The following is a 16,595-nucleotide window of genomic DNA, read 5'->3' as shown; positions in this document are numbered from 1 at the left end:
CTGCCAAATAGTTGACTCAGCCTGAAATCCCTGAAAGGTTTTCATATATCAGTCCTGTTTCTTCTTTTCTTGGAAGTGTCTTCAGTCTCTTTTCCATCTACTTTTTAAAATACCTCATTATCCTTTATTACCTTATTATTCCCTTTATATATTTTCTAAGAATTCAACTCTCATTATTTTGAGAGGAAGGAAGCAATTTCAAGAAGAACTTAATTTTTATTGTTTTGCAGATGAATTGCTAACTGGTCTTTCTCTTTTTATAGATATCAGTGTTTCTGTTATCCCACAGATGTTTCGGCTACTACATTCATGGTAGATCAGTACATGGGCATGCTGATACTAATATGGAAGAAATGAATATGAATCTTAAAAGAGAAGCAGTATGTTTTACATCTTTTTATTTTTTTAAGCTGAGAGGTTCTCATAATCTGGGATTTGTAGTAGTATTTTTTAAAAATCCTCATTGATTACTTTTAAAAGTTGCTACAATATCAACTCACTAGCCTGAACATTAAAAGGGAACGAATCACATATCATCCTGCAGTTCCTTTATGGAGTGTATTTCAAGGTAAACTGAATAATTCATGAGGGAAAGATCTTCCTAATGGAAGCAAATAAAAGAATTCTAAGTTAGAAAATCACCATTTTGTATTGACTAATGAATTAATGCATATAGGCTACAATCATCAGTGGATGCCAAAACAATTAAGTGAAAGATAACAGGGAACTTTATAATCAGGTTGACATTATCTGAACACACTAGCTCAATCTTAGAACATGTAAAAATTAGGAAGACTGACATTACGTACAACCTGTTAGGTTATAATCAGGTTGACATTATCTGAACACACTAGCTCAATCTTAGAACATGTAAAATCAGGAAGACTGACATTACGTACTTCCTATTATGGTGCAGTGAGGAAGTACATAGTATCACCCATGGAATACTCTTGCCTGAGAAAATTGAGCCTGAATGTAATCAAGCCTCTAGCTCTAACAGGGAATCAAGTCTCTAGTTTGCAGTAAATAGCGGGGATAGAGAGACAAAATAAGTAATACCACAGAAGCGTTTAGCCAGATGCAGAATGTTAGGATATCTCATAGGACAAATGACCCAGTGCCCCCAACAAATTAGAGGCATGAAAAGAAAAGAAGTGATGGTGGTGGTAGAAGAAAGTTGTTAGATGTTAATTTTAAGGAAAAAAAAATCAAATACAACGTGTAGACTTTGGATCCTGATTCAAAGAACCAACTATCAAGTAAAAAAAACCTTTGGAAAAAATCTTGGCAATTTAATGGGCTAAATATTCAATTATATTAAGGAAAGATCAGATTTATTAGGTGTGAAAATGGCATTTTTTGAAGGTCTTATTGGTTAGAGATACTAATTTGCAAATGAAATGACATGGTATCTGGGGTTTGCTTTAAAAGAAAAAAGTTGGGAAGATAGATGAAACAAAATTGGTAAAATGGTAGTTGTTGAAGTTGAGTGTCAGACGGTTCTCTCTACTATATGTTTTAGGAAACTTCCATGAGAAAATTTAAAAAAGAAAAATATGTACCTGAGAGGAAAAACCAAGAGGATTTATTGATTAAGGGACCATACCTGTGACTCACAAGAATTTAATACATGGTCACAACATCTCAGAGAGGAACAATTTATTTAATACATTGAACTGAATCAGTTGGTTAACTGTGAGAACTTATACCTGGATTGAAGGGTTAAATTTTAAAAATGAAACTATGAAAACCTAGAAAAGAATATCTCAGTTTGGGAGATGACAAAATACAGAAAGTATCAAAAAAAGTATTATTTATTAATTTTATTTTCTTAATGTATAGAACATTTATGTAGCCACAATTATATAGATAAAAGACATATGGTAAAATTTCCATAGTAAATATGACACAAAGATATTGATCACAGTACTTAAAATCATAGAAATCAATAAGCAAACTAAGTTAAAAGCTTAACAGAGGGAATTCCCCGGCAATCCAGTGGTTAAGACTCCATGCTTCCTTTGCAGGGGGACTGGTTGGCCCTGGCTGGGAAGCTAAGATTCCGCTTGTCACAGGAGCACAGCCAAGAAAAGGAAAAAACCACGCCAAAAAAAAACCCTTCAATGACAAAAAGATTTTTTAAAACAAGTAAATAAACAGAATAGACTAAAAACCTCTAAAAATATTAAACTCACGAATCATGGAGGAAATGAATGTAAAAATAACATATTTACTTTCTTCAAATTACAAAATTTTAATTTAAAAAGCTAATACTTAGTAGCATCAAGGACAGGGTGTAATGGTCACTGATCTTAGGATACATTTTCATAAACCTGCTAGAAAGCATTTGACAGTATATACCAAGAGCTTTCTGAGAGTTCATTATCTTCGACTTACTGATTCTATGAATCTGACTAACTCAAGGAAATAATTAACAATGTGAATAACTGATTATGTTCAGGATCTTAATCACAGGGGTTATTTATAAGGACAAAGAATACATAAAAATGAGAGAATATTAAGTAAACTGGTTTATCTAAACAGTGAAACATTAGGTAAACATTAAAACTCATGTTTTGTAGAACATTTAATGGTACTAAGAGTTGCTCAGGATATAATGTTACATGAAAAAGAAATCAGTATGATCCAGATTTTATACCATCTCTATGTATATGCGTAGACCGCAAGTAATGAAATACCTTAAAATACTGGCATCTCTTGGTGTTGCAATTATAGAAGATTTTTTTCATTTTGTATTTCTCTGTATTTTATAAATTCTTTATAATCAGAATTTTTTTTTAATAAAGAAATTCACTACACATAGACGCCTTTAAGTCAGTAGAAAACCAAGTGTCATATTTGTAGCTTAGGTTTAGACAAAGGAGAAGAATGTTAAGCTCCAGAGTAGACAAATAAAGTTAAGAATGGAGGCAAGAATACTTATGCTGAACCTTGAAGCATCTGTGAGAATTGGCTAGGTCAGGGGTAGGGTAAAATGTTACAGACACATGGTTCTCAGGAATCAGGTTGTGTCAGAGAGACTTGCAGTAGACATCTGGTCTGTAACATTAACCATTGGGTGATGTATCACTACCTTTTTAGTGAAATTAATCAAGGAAGTGTATTCAGAGTGTTTAGAGAACAAAAAACAACCATTTATAAAAGTTGCTAATTCTAAGACCAGACTTTTTATCATTTATTAAAGAGCAATAAATTGATTATAAAGAAAGCAAAGAATATCAATATATGGTGAAACTAGTATGAGGTTTTTTTGTTTTTTGTTTTTTTTAAAGTAGGGAGAAGTAAAGCCACCTGCACAGAGGTATGATGAAGTAGAAATTAGTAAGACCTGGAGGGTAGTGGCAACCTTGGATACTATTAAAATTGCTTTGTCTCAGATAGAGTTCCAGTACAACTTCAGTTGGCTTCCAAGTCTTATAATATTAAATATTGCATTTTCTTTTTAAGATAGGCAGAATTTTCATTATCTTGATCTTAACATGAATTTTTTTAACTTTTCAGGAAAATTTGTGTAGCCAAAGAGGTTTGGTACCTAACACAGATGGTCAGACTTTTCAGATTGCAATTTCTAGTCAGATGAGGCAACACTATGACAGAATTCATGAGACACTAACAAGGGTTTGTATAACTACAATTCAGATATATTTTCTCAATATTTCGTGTTATTTAGATACCAAGAACGTAAGGCATGTTTCATTTACCCTTGTCTCTTTTTCACATTAGAAAAATGGCCCTGCTAGACTATTGAGTTCATCAGGAAGTACTTTTGAGCAGAGTGTAAAAGCATATCATACTATGAATAAATTTCTTGGCTCTTTCATCGATCATGTATGTATCATCATTTATTTTTAAGCTAGAGTCAAAATGCAGTATTTAAAAGGTTAGCCAGGAATGTCAATTATTTCTTCAGTCAACTAAGTCAATGAACTTAGAACCCTTGTGGGGTTGGTTGGTTGGTTGGTTGTTTTTGCTGAAAAAATTAATACTTCGTGGATGGAGTTAGGTTATGTAAAAGCAAAATGAGATTTTTATACGTCTATTAGCATGATGATTAGCTTAAAATATGTCTATACTGGAATTTTGTTAGTTACCAAATATTATCAGTTATTTATTATAGAGATATGCTGTGGTTGTATTCATGAAAAGCTCTTTATAAACTTATTTTCAGTACATCTAGCCCTAAGTACTACTAACAGCATTTAAAACTTAAAACATTCTTAAAGAGAATTTTGTTATAAAGTCCATTGTAATAAATTGTCTTTGAAGAACCAAACCCAAAGATTTTCTTTGGGTACTTTCATTTTTCTTTTTCTCTCCTTTTGATTTTATAAAAATTGGGAAGCATATATTTCACTGCTATGTTTCAAATGACTCTTATTTTTTATATTAGGTTCATAAGGAAATGGACTACTTTATAAAAGATAAATTGCTTCTTGAAAGAATTCTTGGAATGGAATTCATGGAACCAATGGAAAAAAGCATCTTTTACAATGGTATTCTTCAAATGCCTTTGCTGAACTTGATTATTTTCCAAGCTTGAAGAACATAATTGTAGTTATTGTCTTTTGATTTTATACTTTTATCGAGGAAACTTAGTAAACTTCAAGGAATTATAGTAGTTTTCTAAATCCCATTTTATTATACGTCATGTAGGAAGAAACATATATACGAAATAATTATTCTACAAAAAAGTAAAAAATGAAGCTGAATTTTAAAATCAATTGTACACATGGAAGAGATAGTAAAACAAATACATAAAAGTTTATGTATTGAAATATTATTGAAATATTCATTCAGTGGCACACTTTTAAAACATTTAAAGAAGAATAATGTTCATGATTTATCTTTAAGTTTTCATTTTATCCTACTTCTTAAAAATGGCACATATCTATGACAGGAATAGTGACTAAATGGTTTTTTATCATTAAGAAGAAAGGATACATGTCACTTTTAATATATATGTTAATAACCTCTGTGTGGCTTGGGAAGACTGGAAATGGTACGCTATACCCAGTGCCCTGGCCTGGATGTCACTCGCTGTGTCTTACTGAGAACCGCATGCCGTGCCAGCCCCGGGATACACAGACCGACGGTCCCTCCCTTGGGCATCTTGATAGCAGACTGTGGAAGGCAGGCATGTGACGGATGAGTGGAGTGATGCTGGGATAGAAGTGTGTGCAGACACAAGTTAAACTGGGTGTGGAAAGGAAACTTAACTAGACAGAGTGAAGCCAGAGAGACAACGTGGTGAAGTTTGAGCTGTGTCTTAAAAATAAGTCAAACAGGAGGGTCCAGGGAAGAGAGGTGAAGACATTTGTGCAGAGGGGGAAAGGGCATTATGCACTTACGAGCTTTATGATTGAAGCCTGGAATGGAGTGAGAGTGCATGCATGATAAAGAGGGCAGAGACCGAATCCCGAAGGCCTTGTCTGACACCTTAAGGAGTTTTGCTTTATTTTATTCTGTAGAGCACTTGTTTTCAAAGACATTTTTTAAAAATGTTTTGTCCTACAAGACATGCACTGGGTGCTCCATGAAGGTATGAGAAGAAAATATTAAAATGTCTGTTTGCAATTCCACCATTCTTAATTTATATATATTTAAAATTATATGTAGTAGTAATTCATAAACTATGCCTATTATGAGATGCACATTCAGCATTTTATTCTGATAGGGATACATGATCAGAATAATTTGGAAACCGCTTCTAATAAACATGGGTGTCATAAGAAAGCCTTCATATCTGATTCATAAATTGGAAGAATTATTTTGGCAGGAGTTAAACAGATGCAGGACTATAATAATATAATTTAGTCATTAAGAATATAGCTTTCAGAGTCTTCTGTTCTTGGGTTTGAAATCTGCTACTAGTTTTGTGAACTTGAGAAAGTTGTTTTCCTTTCTGAACTTTAATTATTAAATTTCTGTAAAGTATAACCTTCTAAAGGTTGTTGGGTTTACACACGTGTAATCGTGTAAAGACCCCGGTGTGGGTAGGCACTTAGTAAAGTGATGCTGTTACCATTTCTAATAATAATAATACAGTCATCATCATCATCTTCATCTCTGTTGGGAAAGGAGAATATGGGCAAAGGCAGTAGTGATGGGGATAAAGAGGAAAAGATTGCCAGAAATGTTAAGGAAGAGAAAGGGTAGGAGAGAAAGAGCAGTCAGCAATGATGTGGGCTTACAGCTCGATGAGATGGTTGATGGCCGAGCCACCCCTCACTGAGACACGGAGAGCAGGTGGAGATAGGTGGTGAGGGGAAGAGGATTCGTTCGGTTTTGAATATGTTGTCTTGTGGTACCTTTGGGACATCTCGGAAGAGATGTCCAATCAGCCATTACATGTAAGGGACTGGGGGACTGGATCTGAGGGGAAGGTAAAAGTGCACAGTAAGTGGGAAGTCTCATCAGAGGAGCTCATTGCTGGAGCAACAGCAGTGACAGATTGCCCAGGAGGAGTATACAGAGCTGGCTTGTTTATTTGTTAGAATATGTATATAGTATATGTACAGAAGTGCACATCCTGTAAGGCAATGCTCAGTGAATTCTCACAAACTGAATATATTCCTATAACTAGCATCCTGATCTAAAAAGAGTGCTATAAGCAAGCCAGGTGCCCTCTTGTCTAAAGACAAGGGTCCTAACTGGGTGCTGATGGGCCGCTGCATCTCTGAAGAGGCTCTCTGGTCCTCCCTGAAATTGTGTGCGAGAATCATATATTTGTGCTTTCCCCACTGCCTCTTGTGAAAGGGTCTGTACCTTTCATTAGAATCTTAAAAGGGTGTTCACATCCCCAAAAGGATGAACCCACCCCTGCTTGGAGAGTGAAAAGACATCTCAGAACAGAACCTTGCGGAACTGTTTGAGGCATAAATTGTAATACACTATTCTAGTCCTTGTGTTTTGCTTTTTAAACTAACCTATCTTCGAGAATTTTTCAGATTCTTTAAACTTTAGTTATATAAACAAATAGAGAAAGGATATTCATTACCTGGTCATTGAAAAATATAGACTGTATACTTAAATTACTAGCAGTTACCAAGCTTTTGCTGCAAATGTTAAAACTGCTTTCCTTGGTTAACCTTTTAGATTAGCAAATTTAATATCCATTGTTTAATACCCCTTGTTTATTTTTCATAAGTCATGAAGTATTTTTTCTTCTTTTTAAATTCAAGTATAATTGACATGTAATAGTCCTGAAATATTATAGTAACTAGTTGTTTTTAAATATCCAAGTTTTATCACCAGAAATTGATCACATGTTTATTATTCTATTTTTAAATTTCTAATTTATATCTTCTAAATTGCTTTTTTTAAAATAGATGAAGGATATTCTTTCAGCAGTGTTCTGTATTATGGAAATGAAGCTACTCTTCTTATTTATGATCTGATGTTCTTCTGTGTTGTGGATTTGGCTTGCCAAAATTTTATTTTAGCAGCCTTCCTTACATACCTACAACAAGAGGTAAATTTAAGAATTTTTTGTGGATTTCTTTGAAGAGAAATATGTGAGAAGCAGATATTTATTTTTATTTCAGAGAGTAACAATGTCTTCTTTCACTCAGAATTTATAAAGATTTAAAATATGATTAGCCCTGCCAAAAAAAAGGAAAAACATTTCAGCCAAGTTCATTCTACACTCTCCTTCAGAGTTGGTGAAATACCAAGGACTTGTGGAGGGCATAAGTTGCTTGAGCAAATGTGAAAGAAATCCAGTAGGAAGACATTTAAGTTACCCTTCTCTCTTAGATGCCAGCGTTGAGCAGAACTAGAATCCCATTTACCATCTGCACCAGATGTTACCATAACAAAAAGGCAAACTCTGAGATCTAGCTCAGGGCTCAGCCAGTGTAACTTTCAATTCACACATTACCTAGCTGCTTGGATGCAAAAACAGCTGTGTGGATCAGTGTGGAGCCTGAAATGGAGACTTCAAGAAAAGCCAAGTTTTTTCTAGAAATGTTAGCATTCGTATCACCCACATATTCCCCACTTAGGTCAAAGTCATGTATGGGTTAGTGGAATGATGGGTTAGTTCTTGATAGAGATCTAGAATTATGAACAAATTTTGTTCCTAACAGTTCTTTTGATATTTCCATAGATTTTAGAGCCAGGGGAAACTTGTCTTGCCATATATTTAAAAGTATATTCCTACGAACATAAGGGAATTTGTATTAATTTATTAAAACATATTCTGAATAGTGACATACGCTGCTTCAGTATTATGAAAGATGATAGTCTTGAAATAGTTTTGTGTATCACCATGGAATTCAGGTGTCTGATACATGAAAATAAATAGTTGCGAGAATTGGCTAGTTTAATTTAGATATTTTAACTGACATGCACATTTAATTTCCTTTATATGTATTTTCCCTCTGAATTGTTTTTACTTTTTTCTTTCAGATTTTTAGATTTATTCGTAATGCAGTAGGACAGAAGAATTTGGCATCCAAAACACTGGTGGATCAGAGATTCCTGATTTAATTTATTGAATAGATAAAGACAGTTATAATCATGGCAAAAAAAAAAGTCATGATTATCAAGTTAGTTTGCCATATTTTTTAAAACTTGTAATACAAATTATTCTATTTTTGTTTTTTAATCTACAGGAAGATTTATTTTTATAACTCATAGAAACATAAACTTGATTTGTGAATATGTAATATGATGCAATGAAAAATATTGTTTTCCTGTTATGCATGGTATTTAATTCACCAGTTCGTAAACTAGATAGCTCTGACAATGGGACAAAAAAAAGTCTAAATTGCTTTCATCATAACATTTTTTAAATAGTAATCAAAACAGTCCCTATCATTTGTGTCTGTAAGATTATTTTGTAAACTAGATTTGTGTATATTTTCTCACACTGAAAAAAAAAAATTGATTCCAGTTCAAGCCTAGTTTTCAGTTCATTTTGTTTTACATATTTTATGTTTAAATAAATGTTGAAAATATTTTCAAGTTTACTTAGATATTTGAAATTGTATGTGGGCTGACTCAATTGCTCGCTCTGGCAGTGAACTGATTCACCATTGGATTAATAGGCAGTTTGTGAAATGGTACATTCTCATTCCTTTGTTTACCTGCATTATTAGGTCAATATGCTGTTTCCATGAAGTATATTTATATCTATAATATATAAATATCATTTATATTATTGAGCTGTAATATGTGACATTTTCCCCAAGTTAGTTTTTTGTACATTTGATTACTCAACATTTTAAAAGCACTTCCAAACTTTTGCTTTTCAATTGTGTTTAAAGATTATAAATAACAAATGAACTGTAAGTTATCATGTTATGTGAAAGTGGTTTATTGAAAGCAAACTTAGGCCTGAGCCACGTAGCCAATAATTCTCCATGATATCATTTTTTTTCCAAAATACTCTTTAATAATCCTTTTCATTGTGTACTATGAACTTGAAGGTCACCTTATTCAAGTATAATGGTCATTAATGCCCAAAGCAACATTTCTTTCTGCCTTCTGGTTAATGCTGTGTAAATACTTAAATGTATTGCTATGTAAATATTGTTTATATTACTAAATTGAAAATATAGAATAAAACATTTAGTGTTTCTCTTTCCTGTTTGATTAATATGTATTTTGTGAAATAGCATTTAAGAATACAGCAGTACTGGATCTGGTGTCCCCAGCCATTGCTGGAGTCGAATCCTTTAAAAGCGTTACCAGAACATTGAGGATGACTGAGGAGAAAGAGGGGAAGCTAATAAGTTGAGGATCTCAAACTCTGCTTTCTTAAGGGTCAGCGTACAGAGATGCGTTTCTTAAAGAAGTAAGTAAAAACATATCAGCCTGTATTTGTAAAGCCACCTACTCAGAAGCTTATGAAAAAAATACAACTCTCATTCCACATATGAGAAGTTAATATTCATGTGAATGTAAGTGGAAATTTCAAAAAACAGGTCAGTTGGCTCATCTGCTGATAAATTAAGGCAGAGAAAAGACATTTAAAGTAGTTTTATACAGTATTATTTTTACTTTGGTTAGGTACATAAGAGTGCATTCGGGTTTTCCTGGATTACTGGCTCCTGTGTTCACATTGCAGGATTTAAACTTTGGGATCACATGCTTAATTCTCTGCTAGACCTGTAATCTTTTGTCTGTTTCTGTAACACCAACCCACTGTGTGTGTGTGCTTAGTCGTTCAGTCGTGTCCAGCTCTTTTGCGACCCCATGGACTGCACCCTGCCAGGCTCATCTGTCCACAGGATTATCCAGGCAAGAATACTGGAGTGGGTTGACATTACCTCCTCAAGGGAATCTTCTCAACCCAGGGATTGAGCCTGCGTCTCCTGTGTCTCTTGCATTGGCAGGCAGATTCTTTACCACTGAGCCACCCAGGAAGCTCCCAACCCACTGTACTTTGTATCTTATATCCCTAATTTTTCTGATTACATAGAAACATTTGATAAATCTCTTGGTCATTTCATAATGAAACAACCCTAGGTTCACCTGGAGGTCCTTTACCAGCTGCTGTGTGCTTTACGCTCCTTAGAAATGCACAGGCCCTTAAAATAACTGCAGATCAGTCTCTATTATGTGATGTTTATGTTTGCTTACTTCTCGTACTGCTTCCCTACCAAACTGCCTTTTGAAAAGGTTCTGCTATTTACCTAGATGGAGAAGCATTCAAAGTGCCCATTAATTCAGTGCTTGCAGGCATGAAACAGGAAAACAGGTACTTTTTTGTTGTCTGTAAACATTGACAATAAAAGCTGAGAGGAAGTAAATGTAAATGGAAGAGCAGTGTGGCTTAATGGAAAATGCTTCAAATTTAACAGCAGAAGCTATGAATTTGAATTAAAATGTTGCCCTTTGTCACTCACTAGCTTTGTGACTTTATTATACCAAGTCATTTGGCATCTTTGAGTTTCATTCCACATCTTTACAATGGAAATGATATCCTTTGCTTATCACTTGTTGTGATTCATTAGGATAGACTTATAATAACCATAAACACTGGAATTTTTATATACTTTAGTTTGAAATTTGTGCCGCTTTGCTAATAAATTCTATGATATTAAAACAGGTTACTCATTTCAGTAGTTAACCAGTGAAGATCCTGGGCCTTCTGCTTCAGTCACCCCAGCCTCAGTGAGGAAGAGGCCTCAGGAGGTGTCACAGCCTTTAGTGAAAGGAGGCAAGAAGGAGTTTTGACACCATATTGTAAGCGTGCTTGTGGTACACGTTAGAAAAAAGGAGTAAAGAGTGGAATATCGTCTCTGGAAGGGAGGGTTTCTCTCTCACATGTTCATTCAAGTGACATTGCTTCCCATTCCCACTCCGGAGGTGCTCAGAAGGGTAAGACAATTAGTAGAGGACACAGACATGTTAACCAGCAATTACAGCAATCTGAAAAGGGCTACAGCCACTAGGGTGTGATGCGGGGAAAGCTCTTAGGTATCTGGTCATCACGGCTTTGACGTGACGAAGTGGTATTTGATCTAAGATTTAGATGAGTGCAGTACAAGCTCTGAGATGAAGCACATGGCCATTGAGTACTATAGGTAGTTTGAATAGGTATATTTATGCTTTTTAAAAATGCTCTGTATATTACATTTTAACATCTTAATTTTTTTTTCCCCCTGGCTAGGGAGAGACTGCCCTATTGGGACTAGCCAATTCTTAGAGGTAGCAAAGGGCTCAGCCAGTAGCAGACCTCTGATAGCAAAACTCACCAATCCAGAGCCATACCTGCACTATCTGGTCCTTATCCCCAGAAAGCAACATCCCTCCGCCTTCATCATCCAGGCAACCAGGGAGCTCCTTCAGCTCAGGGCCTGCTGGGATGATTCGAGCTAGCCAGTCCTAAGTCGTTACCCTGCCCTGCCTTGCCTTTCCTGCAGAATGCGGAAACTGATAGCGGCCAGGGCCCAGGCTCACCCCTCGCTCCTGTCTCTCCGCCTCCCGACCAACGCTGGTGCTTCCCCATGTGGCTCTGCGTGGTGTGGGTGCCTCCTGTTCCTAGGACCTGCGAGTATAATCACCTGTTTTCCTGAGCCTCTCCTGTGTCTCCTCTTGGGGCTGAACCTGACTGAGTCTCCCATAGAAGAACTCAGGACAGCGCATTTGGGGATTTTGGAGGGAGGTGATTGGAAAGGAAAACAGGAGCCATATCTCTAAAGGTCTTTATATCAAGCCCCAGTGTGTGGAGGGTTAGCCAAGCTAAGTTTCCCAGTCTGCCTTCAAATGAATACTCAGCACCCCAGCGAATGAGTGAATAGACGGGGCAAGAGAGGGCCTTCCCCAGTCAGAGTGCTCTGGTATTACTGATGCTCTGGGGCTGGGACGTTGGTGCTCCTGCCCCTCTGTTGCCTGGCTGCGTGTTAACAAGAACATATATTGCCTAAGAGAGGTGGTAAGGCAGTGAAGGGGTTAGTGGCTGAGTATACAGACTCTAGGGCCTACTGCCTGTGTTCAAGTCCTGCCTCCACCGCTTACTAGTTGGGTGATCTGGGATGGCTTCCTCAGCTGTTGTTGTTCAGTCACTCAGTCATGTCCACCTCTTTGCGACCCAGTGAGCTGCAGTATGCCAGGCTTCCCTATCCTTCATCATCTCTCAAAGCTTGCTCAAGCTCATGTCCATTGAGTCCATGATGCCATCCAACCATCTCATCCTCATCTATACCTAGTTCATAGAGCTACTGGGAAGATTAAATGAGTTTAATGTGTGTATAGTGCTTAGAAGAGTACCTGGCACATAGTAAATACTATGTAGTCATAGTTCAGTCAGTTCAGTCACTCAGTCGTGTCCGACTCTTTGCAACCCCATGGACTACAGCACGCCAGGCTTCCCTGTTCATCACCAACTCCCAGAGTTTACTCAAACTCATGTCCATTGAGTCAGTGATGCCATCCAACCCTCTCATCCTCTGTCGCCCCTTCTCCACCTGCCCTCAATCTTTCCCAGCATCAGGGTCTTTTCAGATGACTCAGTTCTTCGCATCAGGTGGCCAAATTATTGCAGTTTCAGCTTCAGCATCAGTCCTTCCAATGAACACCCAGGACTGATTTCCTTTAGGATGTACTGGTTGGATCTCCTTGCAGTCCAAGGGACTCTCAAGAGTCTTCTCCAACACCACAGTTCAAAAGCACAGTTCTTCAGCATTCAGCCTTCTTTACGGTCCAACTCTCACATCCATATATAGCTTTGGAAAAACCATAGTTTGACTATGAGGACCTTTGTTGGCCAAGTGATGTCTCTGCTTTTTAATGCATTGCCCAGGTTTGTCATAACTTTTCTTCCAAGGAGCAAGTGTTTTTAAATTTCATGGCTGCAGTCACCATCTGCAGTGATTTTGGAGCCCCCCAAAATAAAGTCTGTCACTGTTTCCATTGTTTCCCCATCTATTTGCCATGAAGTGATGGGACCAGATGCCATGATCTTAGTTTTCTGAATGTTGAGTTTTAAGCCAAACTTGTCACTGTCCTCTTCCACTTTCATCAAGAGGCTCTTTAGCTCTTTAGTAGTAGTAAGTCCCATTAATATTTAATTCTGAAAGAAAGACCTAGATTAGTCCCTCAGGAATTGCTGGGAATGCTAGAAGTAACAGCAGACAAACTGTCTAACCAAAGCAATCTGTGGATCTTAAAAAGTAACTTTGCTTCTATTATAGTTACATTACAAAAGAAATACATGTCTGCGGCCCAAGGATAAACAAATGCCGGTGGGACGGAGACTAGAAACAGAGCCACAGACACACATACAGTCACTTGATTTAGGACAAGGGCAGCACCGTGAGGAAAGGGTGGTTTCGCAGTGGTCAACTGAATAGTGCAGCAGAAAAAAAGGAATCTTGACCCCAGAGTCACACTTACACAAAATTCAGTTTCAGGTAGATGGTAGATCTAAATGTGGAAGGTTAAGTGATAAAGCTTCTAGAAAATAGCACTGGAAAATATGTTCATAACATTGGTGTAGGCCAAGATTTCTTAAACAAGACCCAGAAAAAACTGACCGTGAAGGAAAACACTGATAAGTTGGACTTCACAATTTACAGTGTTTATAATTGTGCGTATTTACAATAAATGTAAATTTTCCATTTACACTGAAATTAGGAACTCTGTTCATCAAAAGATACTGTTATAAGAATGAAAAGAGAAACTTCCAAGAATGAGGGAAAAAAAATTTTTTAACTTGTATCTGACAAAGTGCTCCCATTCAGAATTAAAGAACTCAAACCAGTAAGGAAAAGACAGACAACCCAGTGGAAGAATTGGTTAAAAAAAAACTGAAGTATGCATCTCCCAAAAGAGGGATTTCAGTGACCAACAGACACATACGAACAGGCCTCAACCTTAGTCATCATGAGAAGGCAAAATAAAATCAAGGAGGTACCACGACTACCAAACCACCAAAATGGTTAAGCCTTAAAATAACAGCACGGTAAGGAGGTGGAGCGAAGGACCGTTGATACTATGTTTATCATATAAAGTGAGAGGATTTGTCTTACTGGGTTGGACTGTTCTCCGTCTCTCAAAGATGTGGAGACTCGACGTCTCTGCCGGTTGACTGAGCCCCGCCGCCCGCAGGTGGCGGCAGAGCGCGCGCTGGGCCGGCCGGCCGCCCTCCGGGCCTGCGGCTGCGGGCCTGCGGGCTGCGCTCCCCGCGGCCGGCTGCGCGACCTCGACCGTGTGGCCGCTCCCCACTTCCACTGTCCCTCCTGTATACGTAACGCTGAGGTTTTTCCCAACCCAGGTTTAGGAACTGAATGCTAAAAATAGAAATGGAAGGAAGAGACTCACAAAAGCAGTTATGTTCTGGGGAAGAAAAAGCTCATTAAAAATCCAATGATTGTGGAGTCCCCCTCCCTTCATTTTTAATAAAAAATTACACATTCACATTAAAATCTTAAAATCACACCATCTTCCAGAGTATGTAAGGCCTCTTTTATGCATACAATCTCATCAAATGGGACTCTGTATGGTATTTTCCTTGTATGCTATGATATATGATATATCACAATGTAAAATATGACATATATTAATAATATATGTTATATATTTTAATTGTGGCAACTTTAAACCTTCAGCAAAAGGCAGTATAGTTTCCAGAACTGTGCAGCCCACTGTCTTTACGTGAGGCCCCTATATTAAGCAAGATAATATGCTGCTGCTGCTAAGCCACTTCAGTCATGTCTGACTCACTGTGACCCCATAGACGGCAGCCCACCAGGCTCCCCCGTCCCTGGGATTCTCCAGGCAAGAACACTGGAGTCGGCTGCCATTTCCTTCTCCAAGAGAAGTTTTTCAGTAAGTATGTGGCATGTTGACATGTGTGTGCTTACCCCCTATTTTTTGCTTGTGCAATATTTGTACTTTCTAATACTATTATACTGTTACTTTTCTACTTTATATCTCATATTCTTTTACCTGACAGAATCAGAAAAAAATAATCACACAGTCTTGACCTGACTGAGAGAGCCATGGTCGGTGCTGTCACTGGGCCTGGTCTCTACCAATCTGATCATCTTTAACTTGTACCTGTTTCTTTTCCATGGGGAAAGAATAGTGGAGTTTACATCAGTATATAATTGATATAATTTTACTGCATTCATTAAAATTATATCCTGTAACTGTATGAACTTACAAACAACTTTCTTATATACATCTTCCAATTACAAATCCATGTTTAAATGATGTAGCAAATATAAACAAGCTTTCTCACCAAAGATTTGGACTACCACCCCCCAAAAGTCAGTTATTTTGGCTACTTGGGCACCACCGTGAGACATAAAAGGAAGCTCTTGGGTAGCAAGAGGCACCACTTAAATTCATCTTAAGCGAAAGATCAGGTCTGTTTTGATTACTTTCTTATCCTAATTGTCTGACATTACACCTCAAAAATAATAGCAAATGTGTGAAGGGATGAAAATGGATGGGTGAATGAATGAATGGGTATTCTGGTCAGGGGTATTGTCTACTGTCACAAAGACTGGGGAAGATCTCTTGATGCCATTACGGCTTGCCTTTATGGAGCACAATCAATTTTCAAATATTTATCCAGTGCTCATATATGCCAGATACTCGGCTCTGCTTTTATAGAACTTAAAGGTAAACAAAAAAGGCAGAATAACCAAAAAAATGCAACTGTAATAAGTATTCTACTAGTCTCTTATAGCAGCTATAACAAATGACCACAATTTAGTGGCTTAAAACAACATAAACTTTTGGTGTCACAGTTCTAGACAGCAGAAGTCTGAAATGGGTCTCACCAGGCTAAAACAAAGTTGTCAGCAGGGCTGTGTTCCTTGTGAAGACTCAAGCGCACACTCTGCTTCTGTGCCTTTTCCAGCTTCTAGAATGCCACCTGTATTCTTTGCCTCTTGGCTCCTTCCTCTTTCTTCAAGACCAGCAGCATAGCATCTTCAAATCCCTCTAGGACTCTGAATCTCCTGCCTCCTTCTTTCACTTATAAGGACTCCTGTGATTATTGGGCCCACCAGATAATTCCCATCTTAAGGTCCTCAACCTAATCATACCTGCAGAGTCCCTTTTACTATGTGAGGTCATGTATTCAGAGATCCTGGGGATTAGAATGTGACTAT

The 16,595-nt window shown here is 37.2% G+C and overlaps 1 protein-coding gene across 3 annotated transcripts in view; it reads left to right on the top strand.

The window, feature by feature from the left end:
• Positions 1 to 9,609, top strand: part of TMEM67 (transmembrane protein 67) — a 43,398-nt gene extending 33,789 nt beyond the window's left edge. For all 3 annotated transcript variants that reach the window (XM_043880190.1, XM_043880189.1, XM_043880188.1), the window contains 6 exons: positions 264 to 380; positions 3,523 to 3,639; positions 3,745 to 3,849; positions 4,412 to 4,514; positions 7,350 to 7,492; positions 8,431 to 9,609. In XM_043880190.1, the coding sequence (XP_043736125.1) occupies positions 264 to 380; positions 3,523 to 3,639; positions 3,745 to 3,849; positions 4,412 to 4,514; positions 7,350 to 7,492; positions 8,431 to 8,511 (666 nt within the window). In that variant the 3' untranslated portion in view covers positions 8,512 to 9,609. The remainder of the gene's footprint in view (positions 1 to 263; positions 381 to 3,522; positions 3,640 to 3,744; positions 3,850 to 4,411; positions 4,515 to 7,349; positions 7,493 to 8,430) is intronic.
• The last annotated feature ends 6,986 nt before the right edge of the window (positions 9,610 to 16,595 follow it).

The sequence above is a fragment of the Cervus elaphus genome, chromosome 21 (assembly GCF_910594005.1).
Source record: "Cervus elaphus chromosome 21, mCerEla1.1, whole genome shotgun sequence".
Classification (NCBI taxonomy): Eukaryota; Metazoa; Chordata; class Mammalia; order Artiodactyla; family Cervidae; genus Cervus; species Cervus elaphus.
Note: the sequence above shows the minus strand (reverse complement) of the source record. Positions and strands in the feature narration are given on the sequence as shown.